Below are 21,994 nucleotides of genomic sequence, written 5' to 3'. Positions count from 1 at the left end.
ACTTGATAACAAGTACAAAAAACGTTTTAAAATAAAACCGTTACTGTCACTTTAAATTTTAAACTGAACACACTTTATTACTGCAAATGCGAAAAAACATGAAGGAATTGTTCAAAATTCACCAAATTTTCACCACAGTGTCTTAAAGCCTTAAAAGTATTGCACACCAAATTTGGAAGCTTTAACCCTTAAAATAACGGAACCGGAGCCGTTTTGAACTTTAACCCCTTTACAGTCCCTGGTATCTGCTTTGCTGAGACCCAACCAAGCCCCAAGGGGAATACGATACCAAATGACGCCTTCAGAAAGTCTTTTCTAAGTATCAGAGCTCCTCTCACATGCGACTGCATGCCATGCCTCTCAAAAACAAGTGCGCAACACCGGCGCGAAAATGAGGCTCTGCCTATGCTTTGGGAAAGCCCCTAAAGAATAAGGTGTCTAAAACAGTGCCTGCCGATATTATTATATCAAAATACCCAGATAAAATGATTCCTCAAGGCTAAATATGTGTTAATAATCAATCGATTTAGCCCAAAAAAAGTCTACAGTCTTAATAAGCCCTTTTTGAAGCCCTTATTTACAATCGTAATAAACATGGCTTACCGGATCCCAGAGGGAAAATGACAGCTTCCAGCATTACATCGTCTTGTTAGAATGTGTCATACCTCAAGCAGCAAGAGACTGCTCACTGTTCCCCCAACTGAAGTTAATTGCTCTCAACAGTCCTGTGTGGAACAGCCATGGATTTTAGTGACGGTTGCTAAAATCATTTTCCTCATACAAACAGAAATCTTCATCTCTTTTCTGTTTCTGAGTAAATAGTACATACCAGCACTATTTCAAAATAACAAACTCTTGATTGAATAATAAAAACTACAGTTAAACACTAAAAAACTCTAAGCCATCTCCGTGGAGATGTTGCCTGTACAACGGCAAAGAGAATGACTGGGGTAGGCGGAGCCTAGGAGGGATCATGTGACCAGCTTTGCTGGGCTCTTTGCCATTTCCTGTTGGGGAAGAGAATATCCCACAAGTAAGGATGACGCCGTGGACCGGACACACCTATGTTGGAGAAATCTCCCTTTTGGGGGAGAGGTTTTGAATTCCAGAAGATAACCCTTGGACACAATTTCCAATGCCCAGGGATCCTGGACATCTCTTGCCCAAGCCTGGGCGAAGAGAGAGAGTCTGCCCCCTACTAGATCCTTTTCCGGATCGGGGCAGCTCCTTCATACTGTCTTAGAGGCAGCAGCAGGCTTCTTGGCCTGTTTCCCCTTGTTCCAAGCCTGGTTAGGTCTCCAGACTGGCTTAGACTGGGCAAAAGTTCCCTCTTGTTTTGTGTTAGAGGAAGTTGAAGCTGCGCTACTCTTGAAGTTTCAAAAGGGCCGAAAACTAGACTGTTTGGTCCTTAATTTGTTGGACCTGTCTTGAGGAAGGGCGTGACCTTTTCCTCCAGTGATGTCAGAAATGATCTCCTTCAGTCCAGGCCCGAATAGGATCTGTGCTTTGAAGGGAATGTTGAGAAGTTTAGACTTTGAAGTCACGTCAGCTGACCAGGATTTAAGCCATAGCGCCCTACGCGCCTGAATAGCAAAACCTGAATTTTTAGCCGTTAGCTTGGTTAAATGAACAACAGCGTCAGAAACAAATGAATTGGCTAGCTTAAGGGCCCTAAGCTTGTCAATAATATCTTCCAACGGGGTTTCAACTTGTAGAGCCTCCTCTAGGGACTCCAACCAGAAAGCCGCGGCAGCAGTGACTGGGGCAATGCATGCAAGAGGCTGGAGAATAAAACCTTGTTGAATAAAAATTTTCTTAAGGTAACCCTCTAATTTTTTATCCATTGGATCTAGAAAAGCACAACTGTCCTCGACAGGGATAGTGGTACGCTTAGCTAGAGTAGAAACTGCTCCCTCCTCCTTAGGGACCGTCTGCCATAAGTCCCGTGTAGCGGCGTCTATAGGAAACATCTTTTTAAAAACAGGAGGGGGAGAGAATGGTACACCTGGTCTATCCCATTCCTTAGTAATAATTTCAGAAAACCTTTTAGGGATTGGAAAAACATCAGTGTAAGTAGGTACTGCATAGTATTTATCCAATCTACATAATTTCTCTGGGATTACAATAGTGTCACAGTCGTCAGAGTTGCTAAAACCTCCCTGAGCAATACCCGGAGGTGTTCAAGCTTAAATTTAAATATAGACATATCAGAATCAGATTGAAGTATCTTCCCTGAATCAGAAAAATCACCCACAGAGTGAAGCTTCCCTGCTTCAGCTTCATTATATTGTTAGGGTGTATCAGAGATGGCAGTTTAGATAATACCTCTGTAAGGGTATGATTCATAACTGCCGCCATGTCTTGCAAGGTATATGCAATGGGCGCGCTAGATGTACTTGGCGTCCCCTGAGCGGGATTTATAGGATCTGACACGTGGGGAGAGTTAGACGGCATAACTTCCTCCTTGTCAATTTCTTCTGGTGATAAATTTTTTAAAGCCAGAATATGGTCTTTGTAATCTATAGTAAAATCAGTGCATTTGGTACACATTCTAAGAGGGGGTTCCACAATGGCTTCTAAACATAATGAACAATGAGTTTCCTCTATGTCAGACATGTTTAAACAGACTAGTAATGAGACCAGCAAGCTTGGAAAACACTTTAATAACTGTGAACAAGCAAAAAATAAAAACGGTACTGTGCCTTTAAGAGAAACTGCAAAACAGTGAAAAAAGCAGTAAATCTTACGAAATTTTTACAGTGTGTATAATAGGCTGAGAGAGCATTGCACCCACTTGCAAATGGATGATTAACCCCTTAGTTTCAAAACCGGATCAAAAAAACGATATAAACGTTTTTAAACAGTCACAACAAACTGCCACAGCTCTACTGTGGCCCTACCTGCCCATACAACGACTTTGGAAGGCACAACAACCCCTTAGAGAGGTCCTATATGTTCAGGGGACTCCTTCAGGGAAGCTGGATGTCTCAAGCTGCAAAAACTAATGGAAAATAGGCCCCTCCCAACCTGTACACACAGTGAGAGGGCCTTAAAAAACTATCCCTAGGCAAAATCGAGTCAGCCATGTGGAAAAACTGGGCCCCAGAATAAAGTTTTATCACCAATATGAAATAAACGTTTATACACCTCAAGCAAACGTTATATCTATTCAGTAATGTGAGTAAATAATAAAAATATTACCCTTTACAGCAAGCATGATACCAGTTGTTATTAAATCACTGTAATCAGGCTTATCTTAAATAAATCCGGTATTGTCAGCATTTTCTAGCTTATCATTTCTCTAGAAAAAATTTAAACTGCACATACCTCAGAGCAGGAGACCCTGCACGTTATTCCCCCAGCTGAAGTTACCCATCTCTTCAGTTATGTGTGAGAACAGCAATGGATCTTAGTTACAACCTGCTAAGATCATCAAAGACCACAGGCAGACTCTTCTTCAACTTTCTGCCTGAGGCTAAAATAGTACAACTCCGGTACCATTTGAAAATAACAAACTTTTGATTGAAGATAAACTACATTAATGCACCACATCTCTCTAGCTGATTCCCTTGTCGAGAGCTGCAAGAGAATGACTGGGAGGTGGCAATTAGGGGAGGAGCTATATAGACAGCTCTGCTGTTGGTGATCCTCTTGCAGCTTCTTGTTGGGAAGGAGAATATCCCACAAGTAATGGATGAATCCGTGTACTGGATACACCTTACAAGAGAAAAAAAGTTGGCACCCGGAGAACTTAAAACTTAAGGTTTATTCTGAGTTTAAAACAAGATAGTGCAGTGAGCGTGCCGGTGTGTCTTCCAAATAAGCTGATGCGTTTTGTCTCATTGCCGTAGTCTTAGCTTGATTTAGTATAACCCGTCTTTGAAACTAATTTCTCATGGAAAATCGTGCCATATATCGGAACCTGAAAATTGTGCAATTTAAAGAGATTTGTGCTCGTCCCTTGGCCCACCCACATGTTGCAGAGCAGCAGTTATCTTATAACCTTTCACTGCCAAGGATACGGACATCACAAAAATACCTTCAAACCATTACAGATAAAATTAATTAAAACTAAATAAAAAAACTCCCTTTGTAAAACTCTCCACTCTGACATCTGCACACAAGAAATCTTAAAAACAAAAATAAAATAAAAATGAGACAACCTCGTTAGCTTTGAAATAACGAAACATGACAAGGAGACTGGATTCTTTTACATAGGAAATAGCGTCTCTATGATTGCCTCATGCTTGGCCAAGGTATAGGTGAAAGATCCTGAGCGCCCCTCTACGGTCAGCCTTGGATAAACTGTTCTTTACTACTTTACCATAACGAAAGGGTCATGTGAATATTTTAAAACTACAACATTTACATAACTTGTTTTCTTAGTTTTTCCTAAGTGATGCTGTTGTAATCGTTGATTTTCCGCACTGCAAGCGGTTCTATTTTGATGCACGAGGCATCATATATTGGGCATCTCACACAACTATAGATGTTAATGGCTGGAACGCCCACTAAGGAAACAGTGGGTAATATAACTGTTGTAAATGCTCAAATTAATTTTCAAACATTGATCTCATCTTCAATACAACAAGGCACCTCAGCAACCTCTTGAGTATCTATGAATCTAGATCAATGATGTTAAGACGGCAAGTATACATTTATGTTTTGTGTCATCAGCATAAAAAGGAAATTTATGCTTACCTGATAAATTGATTTTTGCTACGATACGACGAGTCCACGGATTTCATCCTTACTTGTGGGATATTAACCTCCTGCTAACAGGAAGTGGCAAAGAGCACCACAGCAGAGCTGTATATATAGCTCCTCCCTTCCCTCCACCATTCATTCGACCGAAGGTTTAGGAAGAGAAAGGAAAAGCTTTGGTAACTGAAGTTGTAAAAATAACTGAAGTTGAAGGTAACTGAAGTTGTAAAAATAAAATATAATCTGTCTTGAAAATGACAGGGAGGGCCGTGGACTTGTCGTATCGTAGAAGAAATCAATTTATCAGGTAAGCATAAATTTCCTTTTCTACAAGATACGACGAGTCCACGGATTTCATCCTTACTTGTGGGATACAATACCAAAGCTACAGGACACGGATGAAACGGGAGGGACAAGACAGAGACCTAAACGGAAGGCACCACTGCTTGAAGAACCTTTCTCCCAAAAACAGCCTCAGAAGAAGCAAAAGTATCAAATTTGGAAAATCTGGAAAAAGTATGAAGAGACGACCAAGTCCCAGCCTTGCAAATCTGTTCAACAGAAGCATCGTTTTTAAAGCTGCCTCTCCCAGTGTCCCTTTTATATACTGCTTTCAGCCCAGTACTATATCAATTAAAGGGACAGTCTAGTATACATTAAACTTTCATTATTCAGATAGGACTTTTAATTTTAATCAACTTTCCAATTTACTTTTATCATCAAATGTGCTATTTTCTCCTGGTATTCTTAGTTTAAACTAAACATAGGTAGGCTCATATGCTAATTTCTAAGCCTCTGAGGGCTGCCTCTTATCACATGCTTTTTAAATCTCTTTTCAATACAAAGAGACAGAAAGTACACGTGGGCCATATAGATAACACTGTGTTCAGGCACAGGGGGTTATTTAAGATTTAGCACAAAACAATGCTAAATGCAAGAAAATAGATAATAAACAGTCACAGTCATGTGATCAGGGGGCTGGAAGAAGGTTCCTAGATACAAGGTAATCACAGAGGTAAAAAGTATATTAATATAACTGTGTTGTTTATGCAAAGCTGGGGAATGGGTAATAAAGGGATTATCAATCTTTTAAAACAATAACAATTCTATGGTAGACTGTCCCTTTAAAGAAATAAACACAGGATTTTCAGTAATACCCTTTTGTGTACAGGTCTACTGCTTACCCCTTCCCTTGCAGGGAAAAAATGTCAGCCAGTTCTGATATACCAAGTCTCCTCAGAATTAAAAGACTGAACATACCTCAATGCTGCGTGTAGCATGAAACCGTTCTCCACACTGAAGATTTCTCTTGTACTACCTTCAGAAGCTCTGTGGGAACCAACATGGACCTTAGTTACATCTGCTAAGATCATCAACCTCAGGGCAGAAATCTTCTTCCATATCTCCCTGAGGAAAATAGTACTCACCGGTACCATTTAAAATAAAACACTTCTTGATTGAAGAAACTAAAACTAACACCTCACTTTACCTCTTCCTATTACTAACACAAGCAAAGAGAATGACTGGGGTTGGAGGGAAGGGAGGAGCTATATATACAGCTCTGCTGTGCTGCTCTTTGCCACTTCCTGTTAGCAGGAGGTTAATATCCCACAAGTAAGGATAAAATCCGTGGACTCGTCGTATCGTGTAGAAGAAAACTAAATTTATGCTTACCTTATAAATTTATTTATTTCTTGACACAGTGAGTCGACGGATCATCATCACTTACTGTTGGGAATATCACTCCTGGCCAGCAGGAGGAGGCAAAGAGCACGACAGCAAACCTGTTCAATATCACTTCCCTACCCACAATCCCCCAGTCATTCGACCAAAGGGAAAGGAGAGAAAGGAAGTAACACAAGGTGCAGAGGTGCCTAAGGTTTATATAAAAAGAAACTGTCTGAATACAGGGCGGGCCGTGGACTCACCATATAAAGAAAGAAATACATTTATCAGGTAAGCATAAATTTTGTTTTCTATCTAATGACACGGTGAGTCCACGGATCATCATCAATTACTGTTGGGAACCAATACCCAAGCCAGAGGACACAGATGATAAGGGAGGGACAAGCCAGGAACCTAAACAGAAGGCACCACTGCTTGAAGAACCTTTCTCCCAAAAGAAGCCTCAGCCGAGGCAAAAATATCGAATTTATAGAATTTGGAAAAAGTGTGCAAAGATGACCAAGTTGCAGCCTTGCAAATTTGTTCCACAGAAGCTTCATTTTTGAAGGGCCAGGAAGAAGAAACAGCCCTTGTGGAATGAGCTGTGATTTTCTCAGGAGGTTGCTGTCCAGCAGTCTCATATGCCAAGTGAATAACGCTCTTCAGCCAAAGGGAAAGTGAAGTAGCCGTAGCTTTCTGACCCTTGCGTTTCCCAGAAAAGCAAACAAACAATGCAAATAAAATTTTAGCGCTCGCACAACATCTAGAGTATGTAACAAGCGTTCTTTGTGAGAAGAAGGATTAGGACACAAAGAAGGTACAACGATTTCCTGATTAATATTCTTGACCTAAACAACCTAAATAAATATTCGTAGCATTAAATAAATTATTCCTATTTAAAACTAAATACTTACCTATAAAATAAACCCTAAGATAGCTACAATATAACTAATAGTTACATTGTAGCTATTTTAGGATTTATTTTTATTTTACAGGCAAGTTTGTATATATTTTGACTAGGTAGAATAGTTATTAAATAGTTATTAACTATTTAATAACTACCTAGCTAAAATAAATACAAAAGTACCTGTAAAATAAAACCTAACCTAAGTTACAATACCTAACACTACACTATCATTAAATTAATTAACTAAACTAAATACAATTAAATAAAATTATCTAAAGTACGAAAAGAAACCAAAACACTAAATTACAGAAAATAATAAAATAATTGCAAGTTTTTTAAACTAATTACACCTAATCTAATCCCCCTAATAAAGTAGCCCCCCAAAATAATAAAAAATCTCTACCCTATACTAAATTACAAATAGCCCTTGGAAGGGCCTTTTGGGGGGCATTGCCCCAAAGTAATCAGCTCTTTTACCTGAAAAAAAAGGTACAATACCCCCCACATTAAAACCCACCACCCACCACCGCATATATGGGTCTTGGCCTATCAAATGTAAATGATGGACACTATTGGAACCTTATTACTGTCATTGATTGACCTGACTGTACATACCTAAACTTGTTATGAAAAATCAATAAAATTCTTTCAAAATAAAACCCACCACCCACACACCCAACCCTACTCTAAAACCCACCCAATCCCCCCTTAATAAAACCTAACACTAACCCCTTGAAGATCACCCTACCTTGAGACGTCTTCACCCAACCGGGCCGAAGTCCTCCACGAAGCCGGGCGAAGTGGTCCTCCAGACGGGCAGAAGTATTCATCCAGGAGGCATCTTCTATCTTCATCCATCCGGCGCGGAGCGGTTCCATCTTCAAGACATCCGACGCGGAGCATCCTCTTCCAACGACATCCGACGACTGAATGACGGTTCCTTTAAATGACGTCATCCAAGATGGCGTCCCTTGAATTCCGATTGGCTGATAGAATTCTATCAGCCAATCGGAATTAAGGTATGAAAAATCCTATTGGCTAATGAAATCAGCCAATAGGATTGAGGTTCAATCCTATTGGCTTCGCCCGGCTTCGTTGAGGACTTCGGCCCGGTTGGGTGAAGACTTCTCAAGGTAGGGTGATCTTCAAGAGGTTAGTGTTAGGTTTTATTAAGGGGGGATTGGGTGGGTTTTTAGATACAAGGTAATCACAGAGGTAAAAAGTGTATTAATATAACTGTGTTGGTTATGCAAAACTGAGGAATGGGCAATAAAGGGATTATCTATCTTTTAAAACAATAACAATTCTGGTGTAGACTGTCCCTTTAATTTAATTTTAGGTAATTGTAGGTAATTTATTTAATGATAGTGTAGTGTTAGGTTAATTAGTTTTAAAACTTGTAATTTCTTTATTATTTTCTGTAATTTAGTGGGGTTTTTTTGTACTTTAGATCATTTTATTTAATGTTATTTAATTGTAGTTAATGTAGGTAATGAATTTAATTATAGTGTAGTGTTAGGTGTTAGTGTAACTTAGGTTTTATTTTACAGGTACTTTTGTATTTATTTTAGCTAGGTAGCTATTAAATAGTTAATATAAAATAGTTAAATAGTTAAAATAAATACAAAGTTGCCTGTAAAATAAAAATAAGCCCTAAGCTAGCTACAATGTAACTATTATATATTGTATATAGATATTGTAGCTATCTTATGGTTTATTTTACAGGTAAGTATTTAGTTTTAAATATGAATTATTTATTTAGATTTATTTAAATTATATTTAAGTTAGGGGGTGTTAGGGTTAGACTTAGGTTTAGGGGTTAATACATTTAATATAGGGGCGGCGGTGTGTGTGTGGGGGGGCAGATTAGGGGTTAATAAATATAATGTAGGTGGCGGCGGTGTAGGGAAGGGCAGATTAGGGGTTAATAAATATAATGTAGGTGGCGGTGGGCTTCGGGAGCGGCGGTTTAGGGGGTTAATACATTTATTAGAGTGGCGGTGGGCTCCGGGAGCGGCGGTTTAGGGGTTAATAACTTTATTTAGGTGCGGCAGGGTCAGGGAGTGGCGGAATAGGGGTAAAACAGTATAGTATAGTGTGGGTGCTTAGTGACAGGGTACCAAAAAAGCTGTAAAAAAGCAGAAGAGCAGCGAGATCGATGACTGTTAGTTAACAACAGTCAGCTGCTCATCGCTCCGTACTTGGTGCGCAGCTTTTTGACAGCTTTTTTTATAATTTTGGAGAACGTATTCAGGTCCGCGGCGGCAATGTTAGGCGAGCGTATTGGTGCCGTTGAATGCAGGTAAGTTGACGGCTTCATAAATAGAGGCCATTGTGTCATTAGAAAGAAAAGGTGTTTAATGTCCTTTTATCATCTTGAAAGTAACTAATATAACTGATCACAACTGATTCAAGTGATTTATCAGACTGTTTAAATTAATATATAAAACCCATAAACATATTTAAAAAGAAAAGATACTAACATATGTTTTCACACTTATACTGTAGCTGCATATTTTTATGAGATGTCATATTAAAAATCCAGAACATATAAAACTGTTTATATCATTTCACCAGTTGCTTTATGTTTCTGTGGTTCTGTTGATTTTATTTCAGCAACAAGCTGCTTTATATAAACAGTTATTTTATGCCCATATGTTTAGCACTCATTACCATGCACCCTTTCACATACACTGCTTATGTATTTACCTGAAGTCTGCAGTAGCTGCAAAAGATTCCTGCTCTGTAATAGAAAATACACAAAGGAAGCCTTCCCCGCTCCGGAAATAGTTGTCTCTGATGGCTGCATAGTCTTCCTGGCCAGCTGTATCCAAGATGTCAATTTGAACTTCCTCCCCATCGAGCACAACCTTCTTCCTGTAACTGTCAGCTTTGGTGGGTTCATAGTCTTCTACAAACTGGGACAGAGAATGACAAGTAAAAGTCAATGCCAGATGAGTGGCAAACAAAATAACATATAATATTCAAAACTGGACAAATGTTAATGTAATTACCAGTCAACAGAAAAGGTTACTAGTACTTGTAGGGAAAAAGTTACTTGTCTACTACTTAATCCACTACAGTTTCTTACTAGTCCAGGTTGCTAAACTAACAAAACTTTCCAGCCTTGATAATATACATACACACACACACACACGTATATATATATATATATATATATATATATACATACAGTATATATATATATATATATATATATATATATATATATACACATATATATATACACACACACACATATATATATACATACATACAGTCGTATGCAAAAGTTTAGGCACCCCTGACAATTTCCATGATTTTCATTTATAAATAATTGGGTGTTTGGATCAGTAATTTCATTTTGATCTATCAAATAACTGAAGGACACAGTAATATTTCCGCAGTGAAATGAGGTTTAATGAGGTTTATTGGCAATATGCATCAAAATGAAATTAGACAGGTGCATAAATTTGGGCACCCCGACAGAAATATTGCATCAAGATTTAGTAGAGCCTCCTTTAGCAGAAAAAACAGCCTCTAGACACTTCCTATAGCCTGTAATAAGTGTCTGGATTCTGGATGAATGTATTTTGGACCATTCCTCCTTGCAAAACATCTCCAGTTCAGTTAGGTTTGATGGTTGGCGAGCATGGACAGCCCGCTTCAAATCACCCCACAGATTTTCAATGATATTCAGGTCTGGGGACTGGGATGGCAATTCTAGAACATTGTACTCGCTCCTCTGCATAAATGCCAGAATAGATTTTGAGCAGTGTTTTGGGTCATTGTCTTGTTGAAATATCCAGCCCCGGCATAACTTCAACTTTGTGACTGATTCCTCAACATTATTCTCAAGTATATGCTGATATTGAGTGGAATCCATGTGACCCTCAACTTTAACAAGATTCCCAGTACCGGCACTGGCCACATAGCCCCACAGCATGATGGAACATCCACCTAATTTTACTGTGGATATCAAGTGTTTGTCTTGGAACGCTGTGTTCTTTTGCCGCCATGCAAAAGAACACAGCGTAAAAGGAGCTACACTGTGACCCTGTCTTCTAGTATTAATATATGTGTATAAAAATAGAAACGATATTACCGGAATCTATGCCGTGGAACAGAAACACAGCCTCTCAAGTGTGACAGTCTTGTAGCATCGTTCCTGACATGGACTTGAGTAATGGAAACAGGCAGTGAAACTCGTCAACACTGATTTCTTAGGAGCTGTTAATACGAGTCTGGATTGGTTCGCAGAAAGACTCTCCCTGCATCTCCAGACTCTAAAATTCGTCAATGCTCTCACTGAGAAGCTGACAAGACTACTTAAAACTCCAGTCCCATTTCGAACGGCAGATACCCTTCATAAGAAACTACTCCATATCTCCTGACACTTCTCTGCCAACCTCCTGTGATGGAAGGCAAAGAATGAATGGGATATAAGGGACGTAGGGGGAGTATTTAAATCTTTGGCTGGGGTGTCTTTGCCTCCTCCTGGTGGCCAGGTTCAGTAGTTCCCAACAGTAAGGAATGATGCCGTGGACTCTCCTCATATTAAGAAGGAAATATAGCATTTTATTTTTTTATACAACAATGTCCCTTTTTCCCCTGTAGTTAAATAAAACTATAAAAATTGTTATTATTAAGGTAATCTTTCTCCTTCCAATAAAGTATAGCTGAAAAGTTGATCAAATAATATAAATTATGCTTACCTGATAATTTCATTTCCATCGCGGGGAGGCGAGTCCACGGCTTCATTCATTACTTGTGTAAATTAAGAACCTGGCCACCAGGAGGAGGCAAAGATACCCCAGCCAAAGGCTTAAATACTTTCCTCACTTCACTCATCTCCCAGTCATTCTGCAGAGGGAACAAGGAACAGTAGCAGAAATATCAGGATATAAATGGTGCCAAAAGAATAATATTAAATTTAGGTCCGCCCACCGGAGCAACGGGCGGGAGCCGTGGACTCTCCTCCCCACGATGGTAATTAAATTATCAGTTAAGCATAATTTATATTTTCCATCTAAAGGGAAGGAGAGTCCGCCGCTTCATTCATTATTTGTGGGAACAAATACCCAAGCTCTAGAGTACACTGAATGAAAAAAAACGGGAGGGCAAAGAATGCGGTCCCTAATCTTAGGGCACCACAGCCTGTAAAACCTCTCTCTCAAATACTGCTTCTGCTGAAGCAAAAACGTAAAAATTTGTAAAATTTTGTAAAGGTATGTAAGGAGGACCAGGTAGCTGCCTTACAAATCTGCTTCATAGAGTCCTCATTCTTAAAGGCCCAAGAAGAAGCCACAGCTCTAGTTGAATGAGCCGTGATCCTCTGAGGAGGCTTATGTCCCTCTGTCTCGCAGGCCAAGCGAATCATGCTCCTCAACCAAAAGGACAAAGAAGTTGAAGAGGCCTTCTGCCCCTTGGGCTTCCCTGAATACACCACAAAAAGAGATGTAGACTGTCTGAAATCCTTTGTAGCCTGAAGATAAAACTTCAAAGCACGAACCACATCCAAATTATGAAGTAACCTCTCCATAAGAGAAGAAGGGTTAGGACACAAAGAAGGAACAACTATTTCCTGATTGATGTTACGAGTAGACACAACCTTGGGAAGAAATCCCAAACCAGTGTGAAGAACAGCCTTATCAGCATGAAAAACCAGATAAGGAGACTCATATTGCAAGGCCGCCAACTCAGATACTCTGCGCGCCGATGCAATAGCCAACAAAAACAGAAGCTTCCAAGAAAGTAACCTAATGTCAAGAGAGTGCATAGGTTCAAACGGAACCCTCTGCAACACCTTCAGAACCAAGGTCAAGCTCCAGGGAGGAGTGGACTGTCTAAAGACAGGTCTAATTCTAGACAGAGCCTGAACAAAAGACTGGATATCAGGAAGCTCAGCGAGCCTCTTGTGCAACAGAACAGATAAATCCGAAATCTGTCCCTTCAAGGAACTTGCTGTTAGCCCCCTCTCCAGTCCATCCTGGAGAAAGGACAGAATCCTGGAAACCATAACCTTATCCATACTTCTCACACCAGGACAAGTAAGTCCTCCACACCTTATGATAGATGCGACGAGAATCCTCTCCTAGCTAAGACTAAGCGTTCAATCTCCACGCAGTCAGCCTCAGAGAATCTAGATTTTGATGTTGAAAGGGACCCTGTACCAACAGATCCCTGTGACAGGGTAACCTCCATGGAGGAGACGATGACATCCCCACTAGATCCGCAAACCACGTCCTCCGTGGCCACGACGGAGCAATCAGAATAGCCAAATCTTGCTCCTGATTGATGCGGGCCACTACTCGAGGTAGAAGTGGCAACGGTGGAAAAATGTAAACCAGGTTGAACCCCCAAGGAACCGCTAAGGCCTCTATCAGCTCTGCCTGGGGATCCCTGGATTGTGACCCGTATCTGGGTAGCTTGCAATTGAGTCTGGACACCATGAGATCTATCTCCGGCGTCCCCCATCTCAGACAAATCTCTGCAAACACTTTGGGATGGAGAGACCATTCCCCTGGATGGAAAGATTGTCTGCTTAGAAAATCTGCTTCCCAGTTGTCCACACCCGAAATGTGGATTGCTGAGAGCGAGCAGCTGTGGGACTCTGCCCATTCCAATATCAGAGAAACCTCCCTCATTGCTAGGGAGGCTTCTCGTCCCCCCTTGATGGAGGTAATGTTGTCTGTCTGGAACCTGATGAAGTTGAACGACCCCAGGAGAGGCCACGCCTTCAGAGCATTGTAGATCTCTCGAAGTTCCAGAATATTGATTGGAAGGAGACTCTTCTCAAGACCACCTTCCCTGTGCCATCCTGGCACCCCACCCTGCTACACTCGTGTCCGTGGTCACAATCTCCCAGGACGGTCTCAGGAAGGATGTCCCAGGGAACAGCTGTTGCGGACGGATTCACCAAGAAAGGGAATTCCTCGTCTGAACATCCAGAGAAATCTGTTGAGATAGATCTGAATGATCGCCATTCCACTGTCTCAACATGCACAGCTGAAGAGGTCTAAGATGGAACCTGGCAAATAGAATGACATCAATTCTGGACACCATGAGCCCGATCACCTCCATACACTGAGCCACCGAGGGACTGGAGGAGGACTGAAGGGCAAGACAGGTGGACGCAATCTTCCTGCGTCACTGATCTGTGAGAAATATCTTCATTGATATAGAATCTATTATCGTTTCCAGGTGCTCTTTGCTGAGTTTATCTTCCAACCGTGAGATTGGAGTAACGAAAGAAGAGCCCTGGAGTGATATCCTCTGCGAGACTGAACAACGGCGTCTGGACTAGGATGTCGTCCAGATAGGGCGCCACAGCAATGCCACTGGATCTGGCCATTGCAAATAGCGCCCCCAGAACCTTCGTAAAGACTCTTGGGCCGTCGCCAGACCAAAGGGAAGGGCCACAAATTGGAAAGGTTGGTCCAAAAATGCAAATTTTAGGAACCTGAAGTGATCCCTGTGGACCGGCACATGAAGGTAGGCATCCTTCAAGTCTATTGTTTTCATGAACTGACCCTCTTGAATTAGGTCTAGAATCGGGCAGAACATGCCCTCCTTCTTTGGGACCACGAAAAGGTTTGAATAGTACCCTAGATCCCTTTCTGCTGGGGGTACTGGTACAATAACTCCGACAGAAGAAAGATCCCTCACACAGTCTAGAAAGGCTTCTCTCTTTTCTGGTCTGGAAGACAGATTTGACAAGAGGAATCTGCCCCTGGGCGGATGAGATCTGAACCCTATCCTGTATCCCTGGGCGACAACCTCCAGAACCCAAGGGTCCTGAACATCCTTCAACCAGGCCTCTGAGAACTTAGTGAGATAATCTGCCCCCTACTTGGTCCGGAGACCGGTCGGGGGCCGCCCCTTCACGCCGACTTGTTTCAGCAGGCTTCTTGTTCTGCTTGGATTTATTCCAAGACTGAGCTGGCTTCCACGTACTCTTGGACTGATCCGCTTTCGCGGCGGGCTGCTGGCGTTGGGCCTTGTCCACACAAAAGGTATGAAAATTAGATCCCTAAGGCTTAACCTTTTTATCCTGCGGTAGGAAAGCGTCCTTGCCTCCCGTAACCGGGAATATGATCGCGTCCAATCCTGGACCGAACAGGATCTTTCCCTGAAAGGGAAGGGATAGAAGTCTGGACTTAGAAGTCATACCTGCAGACCACGACTTTAGCCACAGAGCCCTGCGGGCTAATACGAAAAAACCTGACACCTTTGCGTTCAGGCAAATAATTTGCATATTGGCATCACAAATAAAAGAATTATCGACCCTCAAGGCCTTAATTCTCTCCTGTATCTCGTCGAGGGGAGTCTCCCTCTCGACCATGTCAGACAGAGACTCGCACCAATATGTTGCAACTCCGGCAAATGCAGCTACCACTGCTGCCGGCTGAAAAATATGTTGGAACATCTTTCTTAACATGTTCTCCAACTCCAATGGGCTCTTTTTTTTTTTTGTAATACTTTTTATTGAGGTAGCAATGACATACATAAACAACATCATATACTGTCATGGCAACACGCCTATATACATACATCAAGTTTTGTGCGTCTATTACAGAGGCATGTCTTAAAAACTATAAGCAAAACGAGGTCCTAAACAATAGGAAGTACAATAGGCCATGAGCTGCACCTCTTTTTATGTATAAACATTTAAACATGGACAAAACATAACATAACAAGTGATAATCATAAAACCTAGCTTTCGTAAAGGGACTCTAAAAGAAAAGAAGTAGGTCTTTATGAGTCCACAACATAGACAACAGCGAGGAAAACAGAATTTATGTTTACCTGATAAATTACTTTCTCCAACGGTGTGTCCGGTCCACGGCGTCATCCTTACTTGTGGGATATTCTCTTCCCCAACAGGAAATGGCAAAGAGCCCAGCAAAGCTGGTCACATGATCCCTCCTAGGCTCCGCCTACCCCAGTCATTCGACCGACGTTAAGGAGGAATATTTGCATAGGAGAAACCATATGATACCGTGGTGACTGTAGTTAAAGAAAATAAATTATCAGACCTGATTAAAAAACCAGGGCGGGCCGTGGACCGGACACACCGTTGGAGAAAGTAATTTATCAGGTAAACATAAATTCTGTTTTCTCCAACATAGGTGTGTCCGGTCCACGGCGTCATCCTTACTTGTGGGAACCAATACCAAAGCTTTAGGACACGGATGATGGGAGGGAGCAAATCAGGTCACCTAGATGGAAGGCACCACGGCTTGCAAAACCTTTCTCCCAAAAATAGCCTCAGAAGAAGCAAAAGTATCAAACTTGTAAAATTTGGTAAAAGTGTGCAGTGAAGACCAAGTCGCTGCCCTACATATCTGATCAACAGAAGCCTCGTTCTTGAAGGCCCATGTGGAAGCCACAGCCCTAGTGGAATGAGCTGTGATTCTCTCGGGAGGCTGCCGTCCGGCAGTCTCGTAAGCCAATCTGATGATGCTTTTAATCCAAAAAGAGAGAGAGGTAGAAGTTGCTTTTTGACCTCTCCTTTTACCGGAATAAACAACAAACAAGGAAGATGTTTGTCTAAAATCCTTTGTAGCGTCTAAATAGAATTTTAGAGCGCGAACAACATCCAAATTGTGCAACAAACGTTCCTTCTTTGAAACTGGTTTCGGACACAGAGAAGGTACGATAATCTCCTGGTTAATGTTTTTGTTAGAAACAACTTTTGGAAGAAAACCAGGTTTAGTACGTAAAACCACCTTATCTGCATGGAACACCAGATAAGGAGGAGAACACTGCAGAGCAGATAATTCTGAAACTCTTCTAGCAGAAGAAATTGCAACCAAAAACAAAACTTTCCAAGATAATAACTTAATATCAACGGAATGTAAGGGTTCAAACGGAACCCCCTGAAGAACTGAAAGAACTAAGTTGAGACTCCAAGGAGGAGTCAAAGGTTTGTAAACAGGCTTGATTCTAACCAGAGCCTGAACAAAGGCTTGAACATCTGGCACAGCTGCCAGCTTTTTGTGAAGTAACACAGACAAGGCAGAAATCTGTCCCTTCAGGGAACTTGCAGATAATCCTTTTTCCAATCCTTCTTGAAGGAAGGATAGAATCTTAGGAATCTTAACCTTGTCCCAAGGGAATCCTTTAGATTCACACCAACAGATATATTTTTTCCAAATTTTGTGGTAAATCTTTCTAGTTACAGGCTTTCTGGCCTGAACAAGAGTATCGATAACAGAATCTGAGAACCCTCGCTTCGATAAGATCAAGCGTTCAATCTCCAAGCAGTCAGCTGGAGAGAGACCAGATTCGGATGTTCGAACGGACCTTGAACAAGAAGGTCTCGTCTCAAAGGTAGCTTCCATGGTGGAGCCGATGACATATTCACCAGATCTGCATACCAAGTCCTGCGTGGCCACGCAGGAGCTATCAAGATCACCGACGCCCTCTCCTGATTGATCCTGGCTACCAGCCTGGGGATGAGAGGAAACGGCGGGAATACATAAGCTAGTTTGAAGGTCCAAGGTGCTACTAGTGCATCCACTAGAGCCGCCTTGGGATCCCTGGATCTGGATCCGTAGCAAGGAACTTTGAAGTTCTGACGAGAGGCCATCAGATCCATGTCTGGAATGCCCCACAGTTGAGTGATTTGGGCAAAGATTTCCGGATGGAGTTCCCACTCCCCCGGATGCAATGTCTGACGACTCAGAAAATCCGCTTCCCAATTTTCCACTCCTGGGATGTGGATTGCAGACAGGTGGCAGGAGTGAGACTCCGCCCATTGAATGATTTTGGTCACTTCTTCCATCGCCAGGGAACTCCTTGTTCCCCCCTGATGGTTGATGTACGCAACAGTTGTCATGTTGTCTGATTGAAACCGTATGAACCTGGCCCTCGCTAGCTGAGGCCAAGCCTTGAGAGCATTGAATATCGCTCTCAGTTCCAGAATATTTATCGGTAGAAGAGATTCTTCCCGAGACCAAAGACCCTGAGCTTTCAGGGATCCCCAGACCGCGCCCCAGCCCATCAGACTGGCGTCGGTCGTGACAATGACCCACTCTGGTCTGCGGAAGGTCATCCCTTGTGACAGGTTGTCCAGGGACAGCCACCAACGGAGTGAGTCTCTGGTCCTCTGATTTACTTGTATCCTCGGAGACAAGTCTGTATAGTCCCCATTCCACTGACTGAGCATGCACAGTTGTAATGGTCTTAGATGAATGCGCGCAAAAGGAACTATGTCCATTGCCGCTACCATCAAACCTATCACTTCCATGCACTGCGCTATGGAAGGAAGAGGAACGGAATGAAGTATCCGACAAGAGTCTAGAAGTCTTGTTTTTCTGGCCTCTGTCAGAAAAATCCTCATTTCTAAGGAGTCTATTATTGTTCCCAAGAAGGGAACCCTTGTTGACGGAGATAGAGAACTCTTTTCCACGTTCACTTTCCATCCGTGAGATCTGAGAAAGGCCAGGACGATGTCCGTGTGAGCCTTTGCTTGAGGAAGGGACGACGCTTGAATCAGAATGTCGTCCAAGTAAGGTACTACAGCAATGCCCCTTGGTCTTAGCACAGCTAGAAGGGACCCTAGTACCTTTGTGAAAATCCTTGGAGCAGTGGCTAATCCGAAAGGAAGCGCCACGAACTGGTAATGCTTGTCCAGGAATGCGAACCTTAGGAACCGATGATGTTCCTTGTGGATAGGAATATGTAGATACGCATCCTTTAAATCCACCGTGGTCATGAATTGACCTTCCTGGAAGGAAGGAAGAATTGTTCGAATGGTTTCCATCTTGAACGATGGAACCTTGAGAAACTTGTTTAAGATCTTGAGATCTAAGATTGGTCTGAACGTTCCCTCTTTTTTGGGAACTATGAACAGATTGGAGTAGAACCCCATCCCTTGTTCTCCTAATGGAACAGGATGAATCACTCCCATTGTTAACAGGTCTTCTACACAATGTAAGAATGCCTGTCTTTTTATGTGGTCTGAAGACAACTGAGACCTGTGGAACCTCCCCCTTGGGGGAAGCCCCTTGAATTCCAGAAGATAACCTTGGGAGACTATTTCTAGTGTCCAAGGATCCAGAACATCTCTTGCCCAAGCCTGAGCGAAGAGAGAGAGTCTGCCCCCCACCAGATCCGGTCCCGGATCGGGGGCCAACATTTCATGCTGTCTTGGTAGCAGTGGCAGGTTTCTTGGCCTGCTTTCCCTTGTTCCAGCCTTGCATTGGTCTCCAAGCTTGCTTGGCTTGAGAAGTATTACCCTCTTGCTTAGAGGACGTAGCACTTTGGGCTGGTCCGTTTCTACGAAAGGGACGAAAATTAGGTTTATTTTTGGCCTTGAAAGGCCGATCCTGAGGAAGGGCATGGCCCTTACCCCCAGTGATATCAGAGATAATCTCTTTCAAGTCAGGGCCAAACAGCGTTTTCCCCTTGAAAGGAATGTTAAGTAGCTTGTTCTTGGAAGACGCATCAGCTGACCAAGATTTCAACCAAAGCGCTCTGCGCGCCACAATAGCAAACCCAGAATTCTTAGCCGCTAACCTAGCCAATTGCAAAGTGGCGTCTAGGGTGAAAGAATTAGCCAATTTGAGAGCATTGATTCTGTCCATAATCTCCTCATAAGGAGGAGAATCACTATCGACCGCCTTTACCAGCTCATCGAACCAGAAACATGCGGCTGTAGCGACAGGGACAATGCATGAAATTGGTTGTAGAAGGTAACCCTGCTGAACAAACATCTTTTTAAGTAAACCTTCTAATTTTTTATCCATAGGATCTTTGAAAGCACAACTATCTTCTATGGGTATAGTGGTGCGTTTGTTTAAAGTGGAAACCGCTCCCTCGACCTTGGGGACTGTCTGCCATAAGTCCTTTCTGGGGTCGACCATAGGAAACAATTTTTTAAATATGGGGGGAGGGACGAAAGGAATACCGGGCCTTTCCCATTCTTTATTTACAATGTCCGCCACCCGCATGGGTATAGGAAAAGCTTCTGGGAGCCCCGGGACCTCTAGGAACTTGTCCATTTTACATAGCTTCTCTGGGATGACCAAATTGTCACAATCATCCAGAGTGGATAATACCTCCTTAAGCAGAGCGCGGAGATGTTCCAACTTAAATTTAAACGTAATCACATCAGGTTCAGCTTGTTGAGAAATGTTCCCTGAATCTGTAATTTCTCCCTCAGACAAAACCTCCCTGGCCCCCTCAGACTGGTTTAGGGGCCCTTCAGAACCATTATTATCAGCGTCGTCATGCTCTTCAGTATCTAAAACAGAGCAGTCGCGCTTACGCTGATAAGTGTGCATTTTGGCTAAAATGTTTTTGACAGAATTATCCATTACAGCCGTTAATTGTTGCATAGTAAGGAGAATTGGCGCGCTAGATGTACTAGGGGCCTCCTGAGTGGGCAAGACTCGTGTAGACGAAGGAGGGAATGATGCAGTACCATGCTTACTCCCCTCACTTGAGGAATCATCTTGGGCATCATTGTCATTGTCACATAAATCACTTTTATTTAAATGAGAAGGAACTCTGGCTTCCCCACATTCAGAACACAGTCTATCTGGTAGTTCAGACATGTTAAACAGGCATAAACTTGATAACAAAGTACAAAAAACGTTTTAAAATAAAACCGTTACTGTCACTTTAAATTTTAAACTGAACACACTTTATTACTGCAATTGCGAAAAAATATGAAGGAATTGTTCAAAATTCACCAAAATTTCACCACAGTGTCTTAAAGCCTTAAAAGTATTGCACACCAAATTTGGAAGCTTTAACCCTTAAAATAACGGAACCGGAGCCGTTTTTAACTTTAACCCCTTTACAGTCCCTGGTATCTGCTTTGCTGAGACCCAACCAAGCCCAAAGGGGAATACGATACCAAATGACGCCTTCAGAAAGTCTTTTCTATGTATCAGAGCTCCTCACACATGCGACTGCATGTCATGCCTCTCAAAAACAAGTGCGCAACACCGGCGCGAAAATGAGGCTCTGCCTATGATTTGGGAAAGCCCCTAAAGAATAAGGAGTCTAAAATAGTGCCTGCCGATAAAATCTTATCAAAATACCCAGATTAAATGATTCCTCAAGGCTAAATATGTGTTAATAATGAATCGATTTAGCCCAGAAAAAGTCTACAGTCTTAATAAGCCCTTGTGAAGCCCTTATTTACTATCTTAATAAAAATGGCTTACCGGATCCCATAGGGAAAATGACAGCTTCCAGCATTACATCGTCTTGTTAGAATGTGTCATACCTCAAGCAGCAAGAGACTGCTCACTGTTCCCCCAACTGAAGTTAATTCCTCTCAACAGTCCTGTGTGGAACAGCCATGGATTTTAGTAACGGTTGCTAAAATCATTTTCCTCATACAAACAGAAATCTTCATCTCTTTTCTGTTTCTGAGTAAATAGTACATACCAGCACTATTTTAAAATAACAAACTCTTGATTGAATAATAAAAACCACAGTTAAACACTAAAAAACTCTAAGCCATCTCCGTGGAGATGTTGCCTGTACAACGGCAAAGAGAATGACTGGGGTAGGCGGAGCCTAGGAGGGATCATGTGACCAGCTTTGCTGGGCTCTTTGCCATTTCCTGTTGGGGAAGAGAATATCCCACAAGTAAGGATGACGCCGTGGACCGGACACACCTATGTTGGAGAAATATGATACTCTAGATCTGCTTGACGCAGTACATAGTCAGAGAACAAAAATTAGGTTATTCTA

The 21,994-nt window shown here is 42.1% G+C and overlaps 1 protein-coding gene across 2 annotated transcripts in view; it reads right to left on the bottom strand.

The window, feature by feature from the left end:
• RALA (RAS like proto-oncogene A) overlaps positions 1–21,994 on the bottom strand; it is a 231,530-nt gene that overhangs the window by 23,678 nt on the left and 185,858 nt on the right. For both annotated transcript variants that reach the window (XM_053714564.1, XM_053714565.1), the window contains one exon: positions 9,986–10,194. In XM_053714564.1, coding sequence (XP_053570539.1) covers positions 9,986–10,194 — 209 coding nt within the window. The remainder of the gene's footprint in view (positions 1–9,985; positions 10,195–21,994) is intronic.

This window comes from Bombina bombina, chromosome 5 (genome assembly GCF_027579735.1).
Source record: "Bombina bombina isolate aBomBom1 chromosome 5, aBomBom1.pri, whole genome shotgun sequence".
NCBI lineage: Eukaryota > Metazoa > Chordata > Amphibia > Anura > Bombinatoridae > Bombina > Bombina bombina.
The sequence above is the reverse complement of the archived record's forward strand: the minus strand, read 5'-3'. Positions and strand labels throughout refer to the sequence as shown.